Genomic DNA, 27,340 nt, shown 5'->3' on the forward strand with positions numbered 1-27,340 from the left:
CAGGGTATGGCCTTGCTGGTATATTTGTACTGTGGACACAGTAAGGTTTTGTTCCACAGCATATTTGCTGAACGTAATGACCCAGTTGAAGTATATATATTAGCTGTTTGGTTATAATTAGATGTCATGCTGATGTTTGAAGCTGGTAACATTGTAACACTGTAAGAAATGACAGCATGCTAGTGGAATTATGTAGACATTCCAGCGATTTGGATTTCTTTTTCTGCAATGCCAGACCTCAGGTCTGATCTGTAGTCAACATGCTTTTTTTGTGGGTCTAAAAACATGGCACAGAGCACAATAGCAGATTTATAAGATCCAGTTCTGTAATGTACAGTGAACTACACAACACATGTTGACATAACTAGGACACATTACATATACTGTGTTTTGTGGCTTTTAATGGTGATGTACACTGAGCAATATACATACTGTAATGATGTCAGAATAACATCTAAACATGTTCAGTACATTTAACATTACATAACAGGTTTTTCACTTAATCTATTTATCGTGTGCCCAGAATGGAGGCAGCCATTTTGTAGCTGATCGGCTCACTAGAAACTAGGGCTTGATACCTTAGTGATGATACTAGGCCCTAGTGAATTGATGAGCTGCTTCCCCATGAGCTCACAGAATGGCTGCCTCACTGTGTGCATGGAACAGATTCCTTATAACTAGAACATTTAGGGAAAAGTGAGGTGCAACAAAAAGTAAAAATAGTTACTCTTCTTCCCGTGTTAGCCGTATCTGGCTTTTTCATTGGCTAGAGCCAGTCGGCGTATGTTGGCTATACAACCAGCAGCAGCCTCTTGAAGGACGTCATCAGAAGAGCCAACCATGTCTATAAGCAGCTATAAAAAAGAAAAAGGGCAACCTGTCAATCCAATACAGGGACACAGTGTGGTACGCGGTATAGTTTAGTTAAACTTTAATACCTATAATCGGTGGCTTCTGTAGTCAGCCACTAGGGTGTTTCATTGGCTGAGGAAGGCAAAAGATTGACCCAGGTACACATAACAGAAACCCCAAGAGCCTAAGGGGGGTATTTATGAAGGATTAATGAAGGACTGTTCCGTCCTTCATTAATATGTACAGCCTCACATGCGATATCGGGTGTGATTGACTGTGCAGCATGGCCAATCACACGATATCGCATGCGACTGCGGGAGCGCGCAAATCGGGCATACACACTGCGCGATATGCCTGATTTGTCGTTCTGATTTAGCCAAATCGGGCCGATATCATTCAGGTGTGTACCCAGCCATAAAGTATCAGCCAATCTGCTCCTGTCACTTTACAGGCTGTGTTTGAAAAATGACTATTAGGAGATGATTGGTTGGTACTTTATCATTAACAATTTTATCTCTCTAAGCTTTCCTGATATCCCCCCCCTTCCTCCCCAAGTGTATAAGCTGTTCTTATTCTCTTCACTAAATATTGTCTGCAATTGATCTGTTCTGGAGCAGCTGTCATTACCATGTTACCCTATATTGCGAAACAAAGCAACTTAGATTTACCCTGATTCTATTGGAGTAACCATGCACCTCTATCCAGAAGGCTGTTACATAGGTGATCCTGTTGGAGGTGGTACCACCATAAACTGCATAAATGTACTCCATAATTCTCTCCATTTATAACGCTGTATTTGATATATATGAGGCTTTCTGTCTTTTACCTAGTGCTCAACAGTGCATCATACCTCTACGTATGTGACTCCGCACAGGAGTGGTAGTATTTTAGCTGTTCTTCATTGGACCAGGGAACAATTGCTTCTAAGGTTCTAAGATGGACTGTTGTAAAACTGTTCACATTGTGGGCAGCATTTGCATCTCTCTCAGAGTTGTTTTAAAAGGAGGAGGGGCCCGCGTGCGGCACTCCAACCAACCACCCATGCAGCCACCCTCAGCCCCTCATAATGGCTGCCAGCAATGGATTCAGAAAGGTGGAGTATGTGCAGAAGATAGCAGTGCCAGAGTCTTTCCTACCTCATGTGCTGTAATAATTGTTTCATTTCTTCCTCCAAAATGTATGCTTGTTGGTGCTTCTTTTATGTGTTAAATATTAATCAATAATATCACATTGACACTGTCTTTATATCAGTAGTGCCCAATACCCTATCTATGGCCCATTCACCCATCTCCTCCCTTCAAAAGGCCCGCATAAATAGGTCCACATAAATGGGCCCGCATAAATGGGCAGAACTGTGCAACAATTTACGCTGGGGAAGTCATGTTTGCAGCTTTGCAAGATGAGGTAGCAGAATCAAGTTGAAAGATAAAAATATTTAAATGAGTATTTAGCTTAAGTATGCATTCTGTTGTTTGTTTGGACATGGGGAGTACTACAGTATTTCCATTATGAATAGAAATGAGCCTTAAGTATGGCCTGTGTTACCTCACTGGCTATGTTATTATGTAAATATGCACCCTGCATGCTGTTCTACCACAAAATTACTGAGCACAGAGATTGTAAAAACTCAACTAAAATGTAATATAAAGCTAAAGTGGTGTAATGAGATTAAGTATGTAAGGGGAGAGTTACCATACTTCTTCTGTCCCAGTATAAGAAATTCATCAGATTACATTTCGCAATGTAAACAACTACTTTGCTGGTTCTTATGTTTAGTAAGAATGCAATTAAAAAATACTTTACATTTCAATAGTGTCTAATAAAATGAAAAAATAACAAAGTAGTTCAGGCAGAGAATAGTGTAGCTTGGAATCTAGCAATGACTGGAACACAAGCTTCCTCTGCTACCAGTATAAGAGAACAAACTGTATATAAAGATGGACAACACTTTCACAACTGTTTTGTGAAGTTTGGCCTCATTCTGCAGTAGGTTTTCGTGGAAATTTTTGATCTTTATTGTTGATCACAGAATTCTCCCTTCTTAACCATACTACAGATTGGTTTGTAGTAACCACTGTGAGTGGGAAGGGTCAGAACGCTGGTTGAGGAGGACAAGAGAAGACCTCACAAAGAAACACGACAGAAGACGACACAAAGCAGACAAGACCCTCCCAAGGAAGAAAAGGTGCCGCTGGCCAGGATGGATCAACGGCAGAAAACTTAAGAAGTGTCGGTGAGAAGCCCTGGGGTCAGTAGAGAGCTGTGAAGGCTGCGACTGGCAAGCAGACAGAGCCTAGTTGTGGGGCAACGCTGACCCCTGCGGGAAAGAACAGGGCACTTCATGCAAAAGAGCTATTTGAGGAGCAACTATGCAACCGCCAGGGCCTGTTTCGCTAAGGTCCCAGTGGAACATCTGCTCCTGTAATCTTTCCTTATAGTTGTGCACTAGGCTAGTGGGCTTAATTAGATTCAGGCATCAAGGTGACAAGTGTGGTCCAGGTGAGTGTCATCCTTCCATGTTGTGTTTGTTTTGTAGGGTAGGGTTGTCCAACACTAGGACGGTTTTTGTGTTCCCACATAGGTGTTTGCAGGGCTGAGTGCAGAGGAGGATGCAGAGGATGACGATTACCGACCTACCTAATGAATTTGGCGGATTCTTTCTTGTTTTTTGATGTCTCAACATTGTGCAGTTATCTGGCCCTTACAAATTTCTCTTTACAGAAAGTCATCCAGCTTATGTTCCACTACAATCTGCAACATAATGGTGAGAGCACGTGTAGTGAGGTAAGTGCCACACTACCACACCATACCCCCTACACATAGCATTTTAGTACTTGACATGGGCACCCAAAAATGAATGTCAGTATATATTTTTTCGTGTATGGTTGACTTGCGTCTCCTTACACCTAGAGAGGAAGAATGGGGGAGGGAAGGTATGGGCAGGCGTAGGCTGAGCACTGTAAGCGCATGTTCATATAAATGCAACTGAGATACTGTAGATGAGGATGCATCTGCAGATACACTGAGCAGGAGAAGCAGCTCTTGCAGGTGTTGAAGGGCTGGTGCAGATTCACGTTGCTGATCATGAACATATCAGAACTTTGCAGTGATAAAAAAAATATATTATTATTATTATTATTATTATTATTAATAATAATAAATGGAAAAATAAGTGTCCCACTCCCAAAGTGAACTAAGTAGCAGCACTCATAGCCAGGGCTGGTTACCGCTAATGAAGGGTATGAATACCATGGTTTTTTTTAGAGTTTGACTATGTGACACTACAGACACCAGGAAGTCCTAGAGGCCAGGATATGCTGGTGCTTGTATTTCTGCAACCACCAGTATACTCTGACAACCGTGGGTATGCTCTAATTACTCACCACCCAGGGGCTTTGACAAGAGCCCCAGTGCTAGTGCTGGAGTGTCCTAAGGGTGAGGACAGGGGAGGAGGGGGTAATTTTTTCCCCCTGGCATTTTTGCTCTGTGCTGGACAAGCTGGGGCAGTGTCGCACTATGACAGGGAGAATCAACGCTGTAAGAATCCCTGCTATAGTGTGACCATTCCAACCTGCCATAGCCAGCTACTGGTTGAGACATTTGTATTTATTTAGTTTTGTTTTAAATACATTAGAATACCAGTCATCATCATCATTAAGATGACGAGAAAACACATACTAAACATATATAGGGTAATCCCAGGGGCACCATGGGTACATTTTATAATTCTTGTAAACAACACCATAAATTCAAGATATTTTGGATAATACATGAATAATATATGTACAGCAAAATTAACTAAATAAATTATGCTGTTATATTAATTTGTTAAAAAAAATCCTTTGTATAGTTATGCTGAACTGCAGATTATCAATTCAGGCATAGATAAAAGAGTTCTCACTGGATCGAACATATAACTAACATTCCTAAAAGCATACATTTCTTAAAAATATTTATAACTAGAAAATAAATTATTGTTCTTATATATACATATAGGTTTGCATTTTATGTTTTTACAGTATACCGTTTAAATTGTTATTTTCTCAACTTTGTTTTCTTTTTAATCTTTTTGTACTTTTTTATGGAGTAGGGGAGAGAAATGTAGATTTTTGTTAGGAGTCCTTGCAACAGCCAATCCCTCTGCTTGGAGGCAGTTCAAAGGTTCTGTCACCCTTTCTAGGGTCAGTGAAAATGAGGGTAAATCATAAAACAAGATGGAAACCAGTAAGACAAGGCAGATTTGTAGGACATCTGAGGAAAAATCTTAGGACACTGACGTTTACATGTTACTCGGGCAGCTGCTTCTCATATTCCAATGTACTTTATGGCATAGAATAGAGGTCGTTAGACTTCTTACAAGGGCGGATCTATTTGATTAAATCCCAGGTGGTGTTCAGCACAGTAGGCAATCACAAAGTGAAGCCAGCAGATAAAAACGTAATCCAGATCATTCTCTATTGAGGAAATTTAATGGAATGTGCTGAAACTGTCCAAAAAGGTAATATTTGGACAGTGTTTGACAATGACAGGTCTGTTCAATAGTGCACTAAAAATTCTTTCATGTTAAGTGCTCCAATGAAAGCCATCCCCTCTGATAAAATATAGCAGATCTTCTACTCGTACTGACAATATGGCTGATAACCACAGGGAAATCTGTTATCACTCATCCCAGCTGCATAGTTTTCTTATGGCTTTAACACAGCTCAGAATCCAGAGTTGCTGTGTATAGGCATAAATTGAATGCAGGCACTGACTTTATCTGAAGCCTTGTTACTTGTTGTGACACATAACTGAATTTGCAGGCTTACTGTATTCTCACCAGTGAACATGATACAGGTACACTACTGTATAACAAGTTATGTGCTACATTAGAACATATGAAAACTTGTTTTATAACATGGTGTACCGTAAACAGTGCAAAATATGTTCTATCCACGGCAACCAATCAGGTGCTTGTTTTCATTAGATTAATGTGCACTGCTCAATGTCTGATTGATTACTATGGGTTATGTGACATTTGTGCTATTAACATTATGGGCCTTATTCAGCAGTACATGAATGTCCACTGCTGAATGCAGATTCCCGATGGTTGGGAATCTGTGCAGGCACCGGACCCATACTGAGCATGTGCAGTATGGGTCCTGCATGATTGCATGCAGATCGACAGTAGACTGTCAGTGATTGACAGGGTGAGGAGCGGCAATGGCCTCCGTTTCCCAAAACGTAGGCGTGTTGTCGCCGATAAGGGGGAGGGAAGAGGCCAGGATCTCAGTCGGCCCACAGAGATTTCCTGGCCTCTTTCTTGTATCTGCGGTGGCCGGCTTGCATTACCCCGGCTGAAGTTATCGCAGATTATCCGATGCTGCATCCTTGGACTCAGCTCAGATAAGAAATTCATGAGGGAGGCATGACGCCTCCTGCTGCATTACCATAATTGCAAGGACAGAATTGCAAAGCTGCTTGCGTGCAGTTATGCATTTCCGTCCTGTGCTGAATCAGGCTCTATGGCCCTCATTCAGAGCCGTACGCTCTGAGCAGAGCGCACGCTCTGAATGAGGGCCGGCCTCCATGAAAATGGAGCGTCCTCCTGGACGCTCGTATAGCTGTGGGTCACCACCCACAGGCTATACGAGCGTGCATTTTGATGGCCGCGATGGTCGTGACCATCGCGACCATCGAAACTGCGAGCCGGAGCCTGCGGTTGAGGTTTTCAACCGCAAGCTCCGGAGTGATTTTGGCTCTATCAGAGCCAAAATCACTCCCACTGACATCACTAGTGATGTCAGTGGGCCAGCTTCTGACGGGAGGCGTTCCCGTGGGAACGCCCCCGTCAGGGAGGCACGCCCCCGGCACGCCTACCAAAGGGGGCGTGCTGTCAATCAACATCGACAGCACGCCCCCTTTGATCAGACACAACGAGCGAAGGACTTTCCTTCGCTCGTCGCGTCTGGCGCATGCGCACGACGGAGCTCCCTCCATCGTGCACATGCTCAGTCCAGAACATCGACCCACTTGCGAGCGGACAGCCGCTCGCGAGTGGGTCTGAATCAGGCCCTATGTTATTTAATGACTAGAAATGTTCTCAACATAACTGAAGAAAACAAAATTTTACATTTAAAATAGGTTATCTTTAAATTATTACTGATGTATTTAAATGTATGCTATTATGGAATCGGTATGACATACCGCCGGACCTAAGCCCTGCGGATGAAATATCAACGCCGGAAGTCCGGAAGATGAAGATCCGGACGGCACCTGGTAAGTATCCTAACCCTCCCCTCTCCCCCCACATAACCCTCCCTTAGGTTTGCCTAACCGTAACCTCCCCCCTAGTGTCTAACCCTAAGCTCTCCCGGGAGGTGCCCTGCCCTAACCCCTAGCTTAATTCTAACCCTCCCGGGGGTTGCCTAACCCTAAGTCCCCCCGGATTACCTACGATCGGTATGCCGGGCGTTGGGATTTCGGCATGGGGTTGATGATAGGCGTCGGTATTTAGACACCTATCATTAGTCCCATGCCTGGATTTCACTACATATATGCTATTAGTATGTAATGGGTATAGTCAATAGCCATGATTATGTAGCCTTGACCAACTATAATATATTTGTTCACATAACAAAGGTCCTGATACTTAGTTGAATGTACTCCCGCTTACTGAGCATAATTACACACTGTGCTCTGGAGAGATGGAGCTGGGATGTGACAGTGCATCCTCATGTAGCCAAAGGTCAGTGAACTGAGGGCTAAACAGACCTGGATGTCAGCGAACATGTGCCTTTTTAGACTATGTTTTGCACTGAATAATATACTCATACTCATAAAACATACAAATAAAAAATATTATGTTGAAAGAGAAAGATGTGTTCTTCCTGTCAAAACCCAGTACCAGCTCGTCTATTTAGCCAGTTCCTGAGATACTGCAATGTTAAGGGCTATGCTAATGTTTTTATTAACATAAGAAAAACTAAAAATGATCTGGCATTTGGCCTCACAGTGAAGTCATCCAGAGTATGTCAACTTAAACCAACAAAAAAATGACTTAAAATCAAAGGTCTACCGTGCTTCTACGGTATACAAGAACAAGTCTTAAGTAGCACTTTATCTTTTATTTTATAGCTGTCAAATTAAATATACATTTGCTATTTAGCAGAGCCCCAGCCTTGTACTGTACATAAAGCTGAACAATTGCAAGACGTTGCTTTGAGTATTTCTGTGGTTTATGAAAAGAGCCAAGTCGGAAGGAAAAGACATTCTCTGAATTTTCTTGAAGCAAGATAAATACAGAAAAGAAATACAGATGAAAGATGAAGTTGCTGACCGTGGACAGTGCCAGATTCCTCTTTTCTGGCTCGCTGCGTTACTGGCAGACATAGTCAGTAGCAATCTTTTCCATTAAATTGAGCTACACACATATATATATATTTAGGTATATTTGTTTATACATTGCATTTTAACCAAGTTTAATACTTCTTCATTTGATTTTTCAAATATCATAGTGATTCAGCCTCCATAAATAGTGGCTACCTCTAACTTGAAATGTTTCATTTGCTCATGGAAGGACTTCAAGGGGCTGTCATTGTTGAGTCGTACTAGAAATCAGGCTTAGCAGTACAAGCTCCTTTTTATAAGGTTAAAAAGATGCTTGATATCTGCCAAGAGAAGCCCTCATGCCAACCGCACAGTAAGGTATCCAAACTATACTAAATTAGATGTCTTTCTATGTACACAGTTAGGCAAAGATAAGCTAGTCTCCCTCGCTGGAGTTTTTCCCCAGATGAGATCAGACAGACTATAATGTAGGACTTGTTGTGTATTGCAACCGTCAAGTCATTTGATAGTCATACCCTAGTTTTTGAAAAATTAACTCCAGTCAAAGGTCTAACTCACAGAGATTCTAAACCTTTCTGACCTCAAAAAAAAAAAAAAAAAAAAAAGACTTGAAAACACATTTTCCCCACTCGGTAGCTTTATATAATAAACTGTTGTTGCATGTAGTCACCTTCGGTCTAAACTGGACTACAAGAACAGTGTGCTTAGACCCATTGGTTTGCTATGCCCTTCAGGCTTTGAAAAATGTTAGCACCTGACATACCATTAAACACAGTTTAAATTACATGTAAGAGTCTTCATCATACAGTAGCCCCTTCCTAGTATAAACAAAGTCTGCAGAGAGTGATGGCGTCTAATGAGTTCGCTTGTCTTTGTGAACTTTCCTCACAGTGATATGATTGATACGCTTGCAGTCTGGTGCAGAAAAAGTGGGATTAAGATGTTTTTCTGGGGATGATGGATTAACTAGTGAGTTTGTTTCTGGCGGTATAAAGACCAACTAATTAATAGCAAGTGACAGGCATCACCCTAATTTATACTGCTTTTGCCACTGCACTGCGAGCACGTCATCGGCTCTAGTAATAATAAAAAAATAAATTGCAGCTAGTTAATAATTTGGTGTAATCGCTGGAAGACAAGACAAAATATCTTTATGATTCATGGCTCAGTGGGCACTTTTCCTGCTGATGCTACAGCATCTGTTAAATGGTGCATTGTAGATCAGTACAGTTACCACTGAATAGACCTTTTATGATATGTAATGAAGCCATCCTTTTTTTTCATTACATTTTACTTCCAATAAAAATAAATATTAACATTAAAGCGCAAGAAAATAATATATGTATGACAAGGAAATAAGGGAGCACTGAATTAAAAGTATGAAGGGACCTTTGATGAGGAGAATGAGCTGGTTGTAGATGTGGACACGTTTATGCAGAGCAATACAAACACTCCACCTGAAAGGAAAATGCTGCTTTAGGATCCCTTGAAGTCTATTAAATCTATTGCGTTACTTATTAGGAAAAATTCAAGATTTCCCAGGCAAAAGATTCAGCACATCTATGGCGCATTTACGCTATTATTGGGCAGAAAGGGATAATCTCAGCTGATCCCTATGACTCTTTGGCTAGGCAAAACTAAAGCTTTTATGGCACTTCCACCTAAATTATTTTATCAATACATGCAAGAGGGTTGAGTCCTCACTGTTCTGTATGCTCATACATTTCCTCTATGTATATAAAAACCGAAATTCACAAAATGATACATGTTAGAATAAGTGTATACAACATTAATGCAGTATTACCGCAACTATTAGGTGCGTTTGCTCATTCTAATATCACTTTCTGAACTTTTACTTTTATGTACATGTAGGAAATGAGTGTGTATACTGAGGTAAGCAGCAGCGTAACAAAACCTATGTGGGCTCCAAAGCAAAAATTCCACAGCCCTTCCCCCCACTACTCAGAGCGGAGTAGATGCTGACCCTCCTCAGTAGCCGAGCCCCATGGGTAGTTTATCATTTGTTAGCAGTGTGCTGCTGCCCAGCCAGCTCCATCTCTCCCCACTGATGCAGGACTGAGATGTGGCCAGGCCCAGCCAGCTCAATCTCTCAACAGGTGTGCTCTGACAACTGACAATAATGAGGGGACTAGGGAGATGCAGGTTAAACACTAGGGGGTCTATTTACTAAGCAGTGTTAGGAGACAGAGTGAAGAGTGATAAGTCAGTGATAAGGTGCCAGCCAATCAGCTCCCAACTGTCATTTTTCAAACACAGCCTGTGAGATGACAGTTGGGAGCTGATTGGCTGGCACCTTATCACTGACTTATCACTCTTCACTCTGTCTCCTAACACTGCTTAGTAAATAGACCCTAAGTCACATAAATATGACCCAGTCAACACATAGAATAAAGCTGTTTGTTGATTTATCAAATAAATGATATATAAGTTGTGCCTCTGCCACTCTACAGTCTGCCGCCTGAGGCACGGCAGAATGCCTCAATTTATCCCTTATACCTTAAATATTAGATCAAGAGAATCAAAAACAACCACCATAAACACGATGCTATGTAGGTGATCTGCGGAGTATAGCTTACTTTCACAACACCATTCTCGTGCATTGTAATGCAGTTGTTGGCATCCTCTGAGAGCTGGAACAACGCTTGAGCTGTAGCACGATGAACTGCAGGGTCACTTGATCTCAGGTATCGTACCAGAGGGGCCACAGCGTTCGCTTCTCCAAACGCCACCCTATTATTCCCCCACCGGCAGCAGCGTGAAATGGCTTCAGCCAAGTGGCGCCTTAATTTTTCATCTGTCTGTAGAGAGCAGGGCAGAGAGTTTGGGTTATTTTCCTGTGCATAGCTTGAAAACATTTTTTACATTTTACATTTAAAGTTATCATTTTGTTAAGAGGCTCCTGATGGTTGGGATAATGCTTAAAAAATATGGAGAAGTTTACAGACTGTGGTAAAGAAAGTATGTACATTATGAGGCTTTCCATGACCAAGAAAAAACGCTTGTCAAGGCTTAGGTGCCATCAAAATCTTATGAGAGAAATGTTATCTTAGGTTTTATTACTGTTTGCAGCATGTTGTCCTTCCACACAGGGAGAGAGAGACATTGACTTGTTACATTTTTTAGCAGCCAAGTGTCATGGGAGTGATAGGAATCAGAGACAGAGCTAGGAGCTTGCGGACGCAGTCTTACAAGCATATTCTTTTTCAATTATAGACTCGCATATTAACTTTTGATATTACATAAGAACCAATTAAAATATGATTTAATCACAAAAACATTTGGGCATTCATTTGGGTAATAATATTGCATACTACTGTATTAATAAAAACATAAGAATGTCAAATGACTTAAAAAAGTTCAAATTTCTACCAATTCCTAGGTAAAGCCAATGCTAATAAGTAATAATTATATAGTAACTTTGTATTATACATTATAATTAAACCCATGTAGCTAAAATCGTCTACAAAATATCTATGAAATATTCTCATGTACTAAACATGGCAAGATCCATTTTATGACAACAACATAGTGTATTACTTAATTTTCTCACTCTATAGGTACTGAATTACCACTGAGTTGTGTTTCTGTACAGCACCAACAATTCTTTTACCAGCAGATGTCAACTTTCCGTCCTTGGTAACTGTCGAAGCTGGATTAGTGGCTCAGATGGAATCAGCGTAAAAATTAGCGTGCACAACGCCATCTTGCGAATGGCAGTTAGACTCCATTTTAGAAACAAGAATCTGCAAGACGCCATTTTGCGACCAGCGCCATTTTAAGTTACGAGCTAAGTACAGATGGCAATGTTTTGATAATCTACCAAAAAAACTAGAAAAACAGCCCCTGAGAAAAGTAAATAGAATAGACAATACACCAGAATACTGTGAGTGTTTTACATACAAATTGGGAATCCCTGTATATAGACAAGTATAGTTGTGGCAATTGTAATATAACCCAGACATTGATCTACACAATTGAATTTGTCTGAATCCTAAACAGGTTTTAGTCCCACACCCAGACAGAATGGCCCCGGCTTCACAGCTGGGGGTAACACATTTGCATAGGTTCAGCTGTTGAGAGATGCAATGTGTCATCTCTCAACAGCTGAACCAAGATGCATATAATACGTATATTGCACAAAACAAAGAATTATTAGATGACACCATATTAAATGGAAGCTGACAGAGTGAAGTAATCTGCTCGGCCATATGACAATTGTAGCCACCATCACAGCACCTGTCAGTCAGAAAGGGCCCAAACTTTGTCTGGTATGATTAGAATAAATAACTTAAATAAATGTATAGAACATTTATGCCTGTCCATTGACGTATGTTATTGGTTATCCGCAGCTCATGGCAAATAATGGGAGGGGGGTACTCTTTTAAAATACATACACAGAAACATACTTTAAAGGGTTTAGAGTCCCTGCCTTTTTCAATGATCTCAAAAATTCTATCTCTTCTATGAAACCAAAAGTCATGAAACCTTTCATTAGACCAGTGGTTCCCAAACTGGGTTCTGTGGCACCCTGGGGTTCTGTGAGACACTTGTAGGAGTGCCATGGGTTGGTGGTCCAGGACCAAATGTAATTATTTAAGATCAGTGTGGTAGGCAAAGCCAGTGCTGATGGCTACCAATCATAAAATATCCATAATAACACTATTCAACACAATGTAGAAAAACTCTCTGCATCTGGCATGTGAATATGTGTTGTCGTCTAATTTAGGGATGCTGAATTCAGTGGAAAAATCAGATTTTGTCTACCACGTCACATTTATTAGATGCACACAAATAACAAAAGCTGCAATATCTATTTCTGAAAAAGTAAGATAACTGAAAATGTCAATTCATCTCTGTAGAATTTAAATATTTTCATCATATTCATTAATAAAATACTAATAAAACTACAGAAACACTTAAAACCTGCAGAGACTAAACTTCAGAAACTCTTAACATTCCAAATTAGCTGTAATGTAATTGTTAATAAAAGATAAAATGTAAAGTCACATTGCTTTAGGGAAATAGGATGTTATCGCTTTTCGTTTGTACAGTGTCTCATTTGTCTCTCTAACAAGGAATCAGCAATTGTCCACTATCATTGCAGGGCCCCAACATCCTTGGTAGCAATGCTCCATTGTCAGAATGTCTTGTTGAAAATGTTCCCCCTGTTCATGACTACCCAGGTTGTCGGGGAAGAAGTCTAGATGGGAATGTAAAGAGTGAATTTTAAATGACATTCTACAGCCCATATTCTTGTAGTTGGCAAATCGTTCATTCACGATAGACACATAGTTGGCCTCTTTTCTGTTCCCTAATGCTGGGTACACACTATACAGATATATCCGCAGATCTAGTGATCTTCAGATATATCTGCAGATGATGGTCGTTCATACACACTGAACGGCCATCATCTGCTTCTGCCCGCTGGTCCCGGCGGCTGGGGGCTCCCCTCAGCTGCCGCTGTATGTGTACGGGTGGTCTGCAGACCACCCGTACACACTTGGTGATGGACAGATATGTCTGCAGACATATCTGTCCATCGGCTATACAGTACAGCCAATGCGATATGTCTGTGAACAACGTCATTCACAGACATATCTGTGGAAGAAACTATTGGATATACATTGGACCATTTTTATGGTTTGAGGATTGCACCCCGCAAGTTGAATTTTCAAGGTATGATGTGAGTGCAGGCTATGGATTGATTTATATGTATATATGTATATATGTATATATATGTATGTATGTGCATGTATATATATATATATATATGTATATGTTAAGTCCATCATAGATAGAATCTCATGCATAAACACCGCACATTACGCACAGTTGAGCTGCTAACATGATGCTCAGTATTTACTGTATGACTGCGTATGCAAAATAGCGTCATCCTTAGAGGTTTATAGGAAGGATATTAGAAGGTATAGGCAGGAGTGTATAGAGATTAGAATCCAGAATCCTTATAACTACAACCAAATATGCCAATCAAAGAATGTATTCTTTAGCCATTATCATGTTGTTGGCACCAGTGTCGGGCGTGGTGCTGCAGCACAGTCCAAAATTCAAATAGGGAAACCACACAACTGCCAGTGAGTCCCAGCCTGTGTGTTTGGGGTAGCACTTGGTGTGGCTCCCCTATGTGAATTTTGGACTGTGCTGCAGCCCAACCTCTGGAACCTCCACTGGTTGGTACCATATGATGAAAGCACCTGCCTGTCTCCTGCACTATGTCTGGCCCATTGAACTTGTTGCTGTACTGATAACTGAAGACTAAAACCCATTCTTCCTGGACATTATATGGTACATTGCACACAAGCCACAGTAGCACACTGATTGGTGGATTACAATGGTCCTCCCCCAATCCAAGTGAAGGAGTGGGCAGAACTATGCTAAACAGCCTACTCTGGATTCGCCGCTACTTTACAGGGAATACTTGCCCCACTGGAGCTAATAGTCTAAATTCTGTAACACATATACTCAAACTAGGGTTTAATTTTGACAGAAGCCAATTAACTTACTATTCTAATTTTAGATTGTGGAAGGAAACTGGAGTATTCACAGGAAACTGACGGAAACATGGGGAGAACATACAAAATCAATACCAAGGTGGTGTCAAACGTTCCTACTGATATGATGGGTTTCAAAAAATGGTGCATCCATTGTGCCACAGGTACCATTTCATTCATATTTTATGGTTTTCCTACATAAACAAGACTAATAAAAAATATGAAACACAGTTACCATGCTCTTGTGAGCATGTTTTTGAGATATTTAGAAAAATGTAAATTAATAAATGAAAGTATTTAATCACAGTAAGTGCTCGGCAAGACTCCCTTCTGCCTGCACTATGGGGTTCCCATCCTGCCCAGACTTTTCATCCTCTATGTCATCAGAATCCCCCTCCTCATCTTCCTCATTCTCCTCCATGTACTGGTCCTGGGGCAGAACCCTCCTCTTAGCGCTGGATGCTATGTTGCTTGCTAGCTCCTGTCCCAGCTCCTGACCAGCATGCAGAGGGGGAAGTAAGCAGGAAGCTCCCCAGACTATACAATGACCATCAGTAACCAGGGGTGTTCTCACAGGGATTGCTTTGTGATGGAGCTTCCGTCTCTATGTCCCAGCACTCTGGCTGATGGGTGATCCCAATAAGGAGACATGTGGCCCTCACAAGACTGGCAGTGACCAGTGCAAGTAGCGATTTTACCTTTGTATTCGCTTATCCATTTTAAATGATTGTTATTCTCTTCTTGTGTTCGTTATTTTGAATCTTCGAGTGTACATTTTTTGCACTGTTTGTAAGTACATATGAACTAGAGGCAGCTGCTAAAATTTGTGGGTGTGTAAACCATCCTGATAATTTATGTTATGTATGCAGTAAGCTCACAACAAAAAGTCACAGAAAGCTTATTAGCACCTTGATAAAGAAGGCTTATAAATGTACTTTGACTGTGCTTTTGGTGACAAGGATAAAATCTGGGCACCCCATATTTTTTGCATAATCTGCACAACTAATCTGACAGATTGGTTGAAAGAAAATTGCAGCATGACGCCGATTGCTGTCCCAATGGTATGGCCTGAGCCTAAGGACTACTATACTGACTGTTATTTTTGTCTAACTAGTATTGCTGGGCATTCCAGTAGAACTAAGCACACTTTAAAATATACTGAAGTGTGTTCAACACAAAAACCTGTGCCTCAAGAAGGACTGTCTGTCGTGTGTGCACCAGTAAATTGGGGACATCAAAGGAAAGTGAGTCAGAAGATAGATAAAGCGGAGTATCACCCCAAAACTCAAGACAAATCACCTCACATCATAGAACTGTTATGAGCAACCGTCGCGGCTCATTAAAGGCGCGGATCCCAGCAGCTATTACTAGGCAGCCGGGACGCCGTGTCTCCTTGGACGCTAGGGCTGACGGTCCCACTGGTGGTTGTTATGCAATCAGGGGACAAAGGGCGGCTGCACTGTATTATTGTCCCAGCCCGGACAAATAGCCGGAATGCCGGCTGGGTGCAATTATTAGATAGGGTGCTGGGCTCTGTTGTAATTGGCCATTGGTGCAGGTCCTTGTAAAAAGACCATCCAGCCCTGCACACCTTGCCAGTGATAGTTTTTGCACTCCTGTGAAAGCTTCTGGTCTGATCCTGATTTCCGTGTCCTGGTGACTTTTTTGCATTTGTCTCAGCTTGGTCTGTGCATTGGAGTCCCTGAGTCTGCTTGGAACTAGTATCTTGTTTCTACTAACCATGAGCCATTTCATATTTACAACCTCAGCATTTCTTTAAAAGTATATTACCATCTCTGCTATTTTACTTATTACTACTATACCTGCAATTCAGTGATTATCATCTTTGCCATTGTTGTTTGTGCAAGCTGCATCTACCATTCTCAGTGTTTATTTACCATCTGCTATTATATATGATCAAGTCTTCCTTAGGTGTCGTCCTATAGGTACTAACTGCATTTATTTCTGGATTTACCTGGTTTATACTACGCCAGCCAAATAATTCTGCAATCACCAGAGTATTATATAAGTCCATATTGTCCTGAGTTTAATACCTGGTGGCATCCTAAGTACCGGTGAGTATATAGTACTCTAAAGGGAACAACGGGTGGGTGTTGAAAGCAGAAGACCTCTGTAGCATGGCTGTAGGGGTCTTATACTAATACTCTGGTGTTTCATAACAAAGAACTGTCAAAACAAAAAGCCAAACTTTTTAGTTCTAGACTACAACAGTGGAACATTCTGGCTCAAGGTATGACAATTTAAAGTTTTAGAACAAGAAACTTTTCTTTGGCCACATTTGATAAAAAAAAAAATTCAATGTAAGTGTGTACTGATGTTAACGTTTAATGACTGAGTTTGGTGTTCAGCACAATACTAGTGAGTGGTGACTGTTTATTGATTCCTCGAAGAGTAGACTGAAAGCAGTGTTACTCCATAATGGGAACATACTCCCTTCAGTACCTCTGGCCTATGCAGTGGACATGAAATAAACTTAAGAAAGTATGGATGTGTTGTTGGAGAGATGGGAATCAGGTATAAGGATGGAATCTTTGTTGTGACTTAAAGGTAGTTGAACTGCTGTTGGGTTTGCAAGGTGGATTCACAAAGTACTGCTGTTCTCTGTGTTTATGGGACAACAGAGACACTAAAAATCTCTATATCACAAAGAAGTGGACAGAGAGAAAAACATGTTGCTGGAGAGAAAAACGTCAAGTACACTCCATTGGTTGAGCACCATAAAATAATTTTACCTCCGTTTCACATTACGTTTAGTCTAATGAAGAAATTTGTGAAAGCTCTGGATAAAAAAAGCCATGCTTTCAGTTATCTGAAGGAAAAGTTTCCAAGGTTAAGCGAATGTTAAGCTAAAAGAAGGCATAGTTGTTGGCCCACATATAAGGAAACTGCTTATGGATGAAATATTTAACACTAAACTGATGGATATTCTTAGGGCCTCAAAACGAGTGATAAAACTCGCTGCATATGATAAATGGTGCTCAAGCCAATCAGCTCCCAACTGTCATTTTTCAAACAGATGACAGTTGGGAGCTGATAGCCTGGAGCACCATTATCATAGACAGCGAGATTTATCACTCGTTTTGAGTGATAAAACTCCTTGATAAATGAGGTCCTATGTCTGCTGCTTGGTCCTCCTTCAAGGTTGCTGTGCATGGATTCTTAAGCTGGGTACACACTGGTCGATATATTGGCAGATCAATTTATCAGCCAATATATCTGCTGGCCAGTGTGTACAGGCGATATGTCTGTGAATGACGTTGTTCACAGACATATCGCATTGGCTGTACTGTATAGCCGATGGACAGATATGTCTGCAGACATATCTGTACATCGGCAAGTGTGTACGGGTGGTCTGCAGACCACCCGTACACATACAGCGGCAGCTGAGGGGAGCCCCCAGCCGCCGGGACCAGCGGGCAGAAGCAGATGATGGCCGTTCAGTGTGTATGAACGACCATCATCTGCAGATATATCTGGAGATCACTAGATCTGCGGATATATCTGTATAGTGTGTACCCAGCATTAGGGAACAGAAAAGAGGCCAACTATGTGTCTATCGTGAATGAACGATTTGCCAACTACAAGAATATGGGCTGTAGAATGTCATTTAAAATTCACTCTTTACATTCCATATCTAGACTTCTTCCCCGACAACCTGGGTAGTCATGAACAGGGGGAACATTTTCAACAAGACATTCTGACAATGGAGCATTGCTACCAAGGATGTTGGGGCCCTGCAATGATAGTGGACAATTGCTGATTCCTTGTTAGAGAGACAAATGAGACACTGTACAAACGAAAAGCGATAACATCCTATTTCCCTAAAGCAATGTGACTTTACATTTTATCTTTTATTGACAATTACATTACAGCTAATTTGGAATGTTAAGAGTTTCTGAAGTTTAGTCTCTGCAGGTTTTAAGTGTTTCTGTAGTTTTATTAGTATTTTATTAATGAATATGATGAAAATATTTAAATTCTACAGAGATGAATTGACATTTTCAGTTATCTTACTTTTTCAGAAATAGATATTGCAGCTTTTGTTATTTGTGTGCATCTAATAAATGTGACGTGGTAGACAAAATCTGATTTTTCCACTGAATTCAGCATCCCTAAATTAGACGACAACACATATTCACATGCCAGATGCAGAGAGTTTTTCTACATTGTGTTGAATAGTGTTATTATGGATATTTTATGATTGGTAGCCATCAGCACTGGCTTTGCCTACCACACTGATCTTAAATAATTACATTTGGTCCTGGACCACCAACCCATGGCACTCCTACAAGTGTCTCACAGAACCCCAGGGTGCCACAGAACCCAGTTTGGGAACCACTGGTCTAATGAAAGGTTTCATGACTTTTGGTTTCATAGAAGAGATAGAATTTTTGAGATCATTGAAAAAGGCAGGGACTCTAAACCCTTTAAAGTATGTTTCTGTGTATGTATTTTAAAAGAATACCCCCCTCCCATTATTTGCCATGAGCTGCGGATAACCAATAACATACGTCAATGGACAGGCATAAATGTTCTATACATTTATTTAAGTTATTTATTCTAATCAAACCAGACAAAGTTTGGGCCCTTTCTGACTGACAGGTGCTGTGATGGTGGCTACAATTGTCATATGGCCGAGCAGATTACTTCACTCTGTCAGCTTCCATTTAATATGGTGTCATCTAATAATTCTTTGTTTTGTGCAATATACGTATTATATGCATCTTGGTTCAGCTGTTGAGAGATGAAAAAAGCAGCTTACATATAATATGCAGACATCACCCAATGTCTGTATTATATTGTTCTTCCTATTTTCCTACAGTGTTATAAAGCTACGAGAAATGATCTACTACATAGATCAAACAAACCATGACTATATTTGTCATTCCTGTTATTATGTAATGTCTTCTATGAATGCCTCTGGGTATGAGTTGATTTGCCAAAACACTGCACCGCATTAATGGAAAACGATTTAGTACAAGGAATGATACAATACACTTAAGACTTGCAAGGCATCAGCAGTTTAGGGAGGGCTAGTCTGTGTGGAGATATAGGGGCTGATTAAGCATTTGACGGAATTGCAAAGCCGCACACTATCGGCTTTGTAATTCCCTCCTGCTAAAATTCAAATACTGCAGGAGGTGCCTGAAGTGACGAGACGCCTCCTGTCAGTATCTGCGATCCCAGAGCTGCAACTGAGGTCGCAGCCTCGTATCACCATCGGTCACGATTTTGTGTGTCACCGGCCAGCTGAGTGAGGCCAGCTTGCGAGGCATGAAAGTCTGCATCCATGGACGCACACCCTGGCCTTGACACTCCTGGAAAATGTGGGCGACACGCTCCCGTTTCCTGGAATGCAGGCTGTCCCCGTCCCTGCCTGTCAATCAGGCAGAGGTATTAGGGAGGCCTGCGTGTAATTTTGCAGGAACCATTCTACACATGCGCAGAACAGATCCTGCACATGCGCAAATTCCCTATAATCGTGAATCTGCATGTGTATCACCATCTGCGTCCTCTGCTGAACCTGCCCCATAGACAGCAAAAGCTTGAAACTTAAAGATGTCCACCCAAATTGAATTTTAATTTTAAGCCACCTTTCCTCAAGTGTAAAGGTGCCCACACACTGGACGATTTTAGGCACGATTTGCACAAAAGCGATGCATTGGAACAAAACATCGTTTAAAAACGTGCAAATTGTGCAGTCTGCAGGAATGATAACGATCCGATGCACGGTCCCGCGGGTCGTTTGTCGTATCTTCAGATCTTACCTACTGCAGGTAAGATCTGGCAATCTCCTTAAGGATGCACTGGAAATCATTAAGGACGCACAATAGGTCGTTAGTCACATTGCACAGTTTAGCAAGATATCGTCTGTCTGGGAGTGCTGGTGAGTTGCCCGGGGAGTTCAAGGGAAATTGTTGACGACATTGCATCTTTTGCGAGTCATCCAGTGTGTGGGCACCTTAAGAATAACAACAGTCTGATATCCTGAGTTTCTTTAGGTACTGAGGGCCTGATTCAGAGCCGCTCGTAAGCGGCCGCTGGTTCGTTCCGAGCGATGCTTGCCCAACTGCGCATGCGTACGGATCGTAATACGCATGCGCGAACCAATCAGTGCGGCCGAAAATCGTTTGTTCGCTAAATAGTGAATGCCTGCTATTTTGAGTGACAGGAGGAGGCGTATGTGGGTGGTAACAGGGGAAGGTGCTTGAAAACGGGGAGTGGAGATCCGAACGCAGGCGTGCTTAAAGGTCAAAACGGGCGTTTTAAGGGTGTGCATAATTAATACAGCAGCATCATTGACCATGTCACTGGGTTATTTTATAGTCAGAACTGCTCGCAAGATTACGGTAGGAAAAACCAACCACAAAAATAGCGAGCAGTTCATACGCTGGTCGATGTACTCAATTAATCTAATAAATAACGGACATAACGTAGGCTGCGAGCGGCCAGGGGGCGTAGTTTTCCAAAAAACGACCGCATGTTTTGTTCGCTCGTTCAGACCTAGAGGCGTGAACAGACCGCAAAGAGCGAACGGTTCATTTGAATAGCCACCCCTTTTTTCTGAACGCGCGAGCGCAAATAGCGTCCGGCTCTGAATGAGGTCCTGACTCTCTTATCATGTTTCCAGAGCGCATAATCGACACACACAGAAAACCCAGACATGTAGGTATCTCGATACATTTCCTTTAATTTGATTTTGTAAATAAAAAATGGAAAAAAGTGGTAATAACTGTGGAAGTGTTGGGTATTTGTGTTATAAGTGTATTTAGTAGGGAGGTGAAAGAATACTAGTCCAATTATCAAAGACAATTTATAGGGAATTAAAACACAATGGGCCTGATTCAGAGATGGACCCAATGCGGATGCCCTGACTGTGCTTTAACTATTCAGGGAGCCAATCGGAATCCCAGAATATAGACAGGCCACCTACAATTAATTACACTGCAGCTGAGTAGCTGCATATACAGAGAGAGGCCACCTACAGTTAATTACACTGCCGCTGAGTAGTTGCACATACAGAGAGAGGCCACCTACAGTTAATTACACTGCAGCTGAGTAGTTGCACATACAGAGAGAGGCCACTTACAATTAAGGCCACCTACAGTTATTACACGACAGCAGAGTAGTTGCACAAATGGAGACAGGCCACTTACAATTAATAACACTGCAGCTGAGTAGCTGCACATACAGAGACAGGCCACTTACAATTAATTACACTGCAGCTGAGTAGTTGCCAGGGCAAGGTTTCTGGACACCTAGGCAAATTTCACCCACCACCCCTGCTCCCTCCAATTCATAATATGCCACGCGTTAGTGATCCCAATTTATAATATGCCACACAGCAGTGTCCCAAATTCATAATATACTATATATACAAATGTTCCAACTAATATACCACACAGCAGTGCCACAAATTCATTATATGCCACAGAGCTGTATCACTTCATAATTATGCTACACATCAATGCCTCCAATACATAAAACTTGCCACACATTTGTGCTCTAATACCTAATGCCACACATTTGTTCCCACAATACATATGTAACCCCCTTTTTACCACTAAAGGGTCACCAGGTTACTAACACCTCTGTTACACCTAATTTACCCACCCTTAGCATTCCTCTAAGTGGTGTACATCCCTATTGTCAGTGCCTCCACCCAAGTATAAGTAAATAGATAGTAGGCCTACTTGGGAAAACCCACCAAAATATATTGTAATGTGATGATAGTTGAAACCGGAAATGTTCTCATGTAAATAAACACTCCAAGTTATTCATTTGTAAACATCTTTCTTATTCTTAATTATTTTAAGAACAGTATTTAAGTTATAACCTTTACATTGCTATAATTTACAATGAATACATTCTAATGAGTTTGCACCAATAACATACTATTAATTTGCATTACATCAACCTCTTTTTCTCCTTTTGCACTTAAAACTATAATGTGTGATCCCTTCTCATGTACAACAATATAACTACCATTGTGAGCCACCGAGCTTCACATATATTTTCTACAGCATAAGATTTGTTATACATAAATAATATATTGTAACTTTCAGTTGGTATATATATATAAATCGGCTGGGAAGCAGTTCTCTCTGTGAGAGCACTAGAGTTGTCTTTTACCATCCTTGGTATGCACGAATTAGAAGTCTGTGTCCACTGCAGCCAACTATTATTGTCTTTCTTTTATAGTCAGTTAGTGACTAGCAGTAGTAGCAATAAGTGGTTACTTAGAATATAGTTTCCAATGAGAACAAAGCATAACACTAGATACCGCATAGTTACCTCCTGAATTCACATTTGCATTATATCATCCAAGTTTAGTTTATACAGATGACAATCAAACTAATGCCTTCCAAAGGATAAATATGACCCCAGATGAGGCAAGTGACTTCTGTAACTTGGGTGTACACCCTTATTCTCTGTGCCTTAGTCTTCCTTTCCCTTCAACAGGAATTTATGCTTTCTTTCTGCTCCTATGCAGATTGTAACAGTAAAGTCTACTTCCTCCCCCAGCACTTTCCTGTTAAGGCAGCTTCCCACCTTCTCTTGAGGGCCGGTCAGCTAGATACTTGGTGAGTGCAGTGTATATATGTACTCACTGTTAGCAGGGCACTGCTGCCACTGCTAACTTGTCAATCAGCGATCTTCCCATCTGCAGAGAAACCCTGGCCTCTTTCTGCTAACTGCAGCCCACCTCTGTATTACTGCTGCTGGGCTGTCCTGCAGGGAACTACCGCTGACCACCGGATACAGCCACTGCCGCTCCACCTCCCTAACTGTAGATGCACCCCTCCTCCTGGGATACAGCCTCTAAGCTGCTGGGATGTGCTGCGGCTTCGCCCACTTACAGCCTCTGCTCACCAGCGGGCCCTCTGCACTGCTCTGCTGCCGGGACCACCGCTGCTGCTCCACGACCTCTGCCTCTGAGCCAGTTCCCAGGTCATCACCCCGATCACTCCCACAAAGAACCGCACAGTGGGATACCTGCTGGGAATGCATTTATCCTCTGCACCAGCAAAGACAGGGTGAGTACTGCTGTCCACCTGCTTCCCCAGCTCCGGCTGGGCTCCCTCTCCGGCTCTGCCCCCCTGCGCCCAGCAGCCCATCACCGCTCACTGGCTGCCCGGGTCACAGGAGGGCAGGCACTGGAGGGAGGGATCAGGAGACTGCCTCTCAGCTGCTGCTAACAGCTGTTATATCCTCCCCCTTACCGGATCCTATTTTCCTGACAGGAACCGATTCACTCCCATCTATATTACTCCGCCCCCTTCTGTAACTATCACCAATGTCTGTGAAATGTGTATCTGCAGCATGAAGCACTAAAGTCCTCTGGCATCATAGATATTTAACATGCACAGGGTATATACATTTCCACATATTTACTTATATTTACATCACATCATATATATCCCTACAGTATATTTAACATTTACCTCATACATGGCATTTTGCTGTAAATAGATGAATGAAAATATATACCTGTTTCATTTGTATATATGAATTATATTTATACTTAATATATCTCCGTAACCCTAACCAAGGTTACACATAATATGCCACACATTTGTGCTTCCAATACATATTTCACACAGCTGTGCCCCAAATGTATTGTATGCCACATGTAAATTATGTCACTCAATACCCCCAATAAATATGCCACATGTGCCCCAAATAATTTTTATACCATACAGATGTGTCCCCAATACATTATACCACACATCCATGCCCCAATACATATTCATGCCACACATCTGTGCCTCAATGTCAGCACCCATTAACCACCACTTACACACACACACACACACACACACACACACACACACACACACACACACACACACACACACACACACACACAGCACTCATTAACTCCCATACAAACACCCTTTCAGCACTCATGAACACACTCACCCTGCCAGGACTCATTAACCCACCCATACACAATGCCAGTGCTCATTAACCCACACATATGCTAACCCCTTCAACATGACCCATTCCACCAGGTACAAAATGTTCTGGTCCTGGACTTTCCACCTAATTCACAATTGCTGTCACCTGTGTTGAACTGGTTAATTGATGAGAAAGGTGTTTCATCACAGGTGGCTGCAATCTTAAATTAAGTAAGAAGTCCAGGAGCAGAACATTTTATACCTGGTGGAAGGGGTCATGTAGGAGGTTCTGCATATGTACCCTGTCAGAACTCATTAACCCCCCTCACACACACTACCATGACTCAGTAAACCCTCTAACACACACTCACCCTCTCAGCACTCTATAAATCCACCCCACACACACATACACACACACTAACCCTGTCTACACTTATTAAACCCCATCACACACACATACACTAAGCTTGTCTACACTCATTAACACACACACAAACCCCTCACCCATCTACACACACTCACCCACAAATGAATCCTTTCTCTTCACCAAAAACATATGACATACCTTACAAGGTTCCATTCAGAAGTAGCAGATCCTCGTGTTGTCTAGTGGGACGGAGCTTCTTATGAGAGTGACAGACTGGCACCCAGAGGAAAGGAGAGGACTGGAGGAGAGGGAAGGGGCTGCCACCACTGCAGCTGACTCTACTACACTAACAGGTAAAAGTGCAGTGTCAGAGGCTGGGGGAGTTCCTGTGTTAGCTTTGGCCATCAGTAGTCCCGACTAAAAGAGAGATCCTTTATTTTTTGGTCTTTTGTGGACTCAGCTGCGCCCTACAGTAGCCGGCGCCCATAGGCAGCCACCAATGGTAGTTGCACCTACAGAGACAGGTCACTCACATTTAATTACACTGCAGCTGAATAACTGTAGGTACAAAGAAAGCATCCCGGTTGTAGTAACAGCCAGGACCAACAGGCAGTGTGGCCACAGAGAGCCCCCATTGCCTAGCAACCATCAGGATCATCAGCCATTGCGGCTGGCGTGACGCGGTGTCCCAGTCGTTTAGCAATGACCCGCTGCACCTGTGTGTCGCTGTGGCTACTCCTAACATGTTCAGAATGTCTCACGGTTCATGGCTGCCGGTGCTAGTGGAACAGCATCTTTTGACCCCGACACTAGCACGCCCTCTGACATGCATGCCGACCAAAGCCACCCCCCAATTCACCATTCAGGAACACTTATTGAAACTGCATGGATCTCCATGCAATTCCTATGTGTCCGCTGGCAGTTACCATCATGTTTCACGGACACTGCATCTCTGGCACGTGCAGATTTAAAACACTGGACGCTGGCACCCAATGTTCTAAATTCATCCACCTCTGAAGCAGGTACTATAAGTCTGTCAGTGATACAGGCTCTGTCAGGTTTAGTTCCTGACATTCAACCTGTGTGTGTGGTCCTAGTAATACTACACTAAAATGGCTTAATGTGATATGGCTACTTAATCCCATCGCTTAATACTAAGATGTCCCTGATTTAGCCATTCATGTGTGGTAACAGGCCCTGTACTGTTCAGTGACTGGACCAAGTGATAGAATTTGCTCATATGTGACAACATTTAATATTCACATGTGATATACTAAGATTATTAAAATCTCATGTGTTACATTCCTAGTAAATTGCCCATACGTACCGTGTTTGCTAAAGCGGACAACATGGGAACTACTCCGTGATCTGTTATGACTGCGAGATTTTCTTCATCTTTGGCTATATTGGTGATGGCTGCGCAGACACTTGCTAATACTTTTGTGTGTTCAGATTTCAATAAATTAACAATCAGTTCTAAGCCTCCAACAAAGGAACGAACCATTTCTCCAGCATCCTAAAATAAAGAATATTCATTGATTTTAACCTCTGATTACTTAATTTTTATAACAAATTGAAATAATATATAATAATAGCATGCTACTGTCTTCTATCCCATAACAAACACAACATTAATGTAATTTGTAGGATCAATGATCACTATGGTAATAAATGCACAGTGCACATGGTACTCTTAGCAAACACTTGGGCAAACCTAATGATCCTGGGTGTACTGTAACTCAGGCTGTATGGGGATTAGATACATAAGAATCCATGTACAGTATATGAATCCTTATGATAATCTTAAGGCAAAAATCAAATAATATTTCCAGGATACCCACAAATATTAAGTTTTCCCCAGACTTAACATGGAGGGACAGCAGCAAAAATCTTCAATGTCTTCCGTGGTCCCCCATTTCTAACAGCAGAAGCAGTCCCCATAGGATTCAAAGGGAGCTGCTAAGCTATCTGATGTACCAAGCTTGGCCCCGGCAGCTAACACAATCTTTAGACGGCTGTAGTCTATGGGCCACACACCGCAGAAATGTTCCATACGGCAATGGCCGCTGCACATGTGCAGTAGTGCTGCTTGGTCCAGAAAGATGAGTGAAGCGATCGTTAATGTGACATATTATTGGGGCAGGCTCCTTTCTGAGCCCCTGTCCCTGGATGTGAATTTTTAATACATTCAGATGAATCTTCATTTATTTTTGCCGTGAATAGCAGCAATAAAAAATTAATATTCTCGGGTCTAAAAGCCCATAATTGATAAATATGAATTTATATAAAAAAAATGAATTTGCCATAGTACATTCCAATCAGACATTCTGGTTGGGAAG

General features: G+C 41.8%; 1 protein-coding gene across 1 annotated transcript in view; it reads right to left on the reverse strand.

Moving 5' to 3' along the window:
• Positions 1 to 384: 384 nt before the first annotated feature.
• Positions 385 to 27,340, reverse strand: part of ODAD2 (outer dynein arm docking complex subunit 2) — a 200,311-nt gene continuing 173,355 nt past the window's right edge. The window contains exons 18-20 of the mRNA XM_088447790.1: positions 26,329 to 26,517; positions 10,779 to 11,000; positions 385 to 854 (exon numbers count right to left, since the gene is read on the reverse strand). Of these exons, the coding sequence (XP_088303916.1) occupies positions 741 to 854; positions 10,779 to 11,000; positions 26,329 to 26,517 (525 nt within the window). The 3' untranslated portion in view covers positions 385 to 740. The remainder of the gene's footprint in view (positions 855 to 10,778; positions 11,001 to 26,328; positions 26,518 to 27,340) is intronic.

The sequence above is a fragment of the Taudactylus pleione genome, unplaced genomic scaffold (genome assembly GCF_031769625.1).
Source record: "Taudactylus pleione unplaced genomic scaffold, aTauple2 ptg000439l, whole genome shotgun sequence".
In the NCBI taxonomy this organism is placed as follows: domain Eukaryota; kingdom Metazoa; phylum Chordata; class Amphibia; order Anura; family Myobatrachidae; genus Taudactylus; species Taudactylus pleione.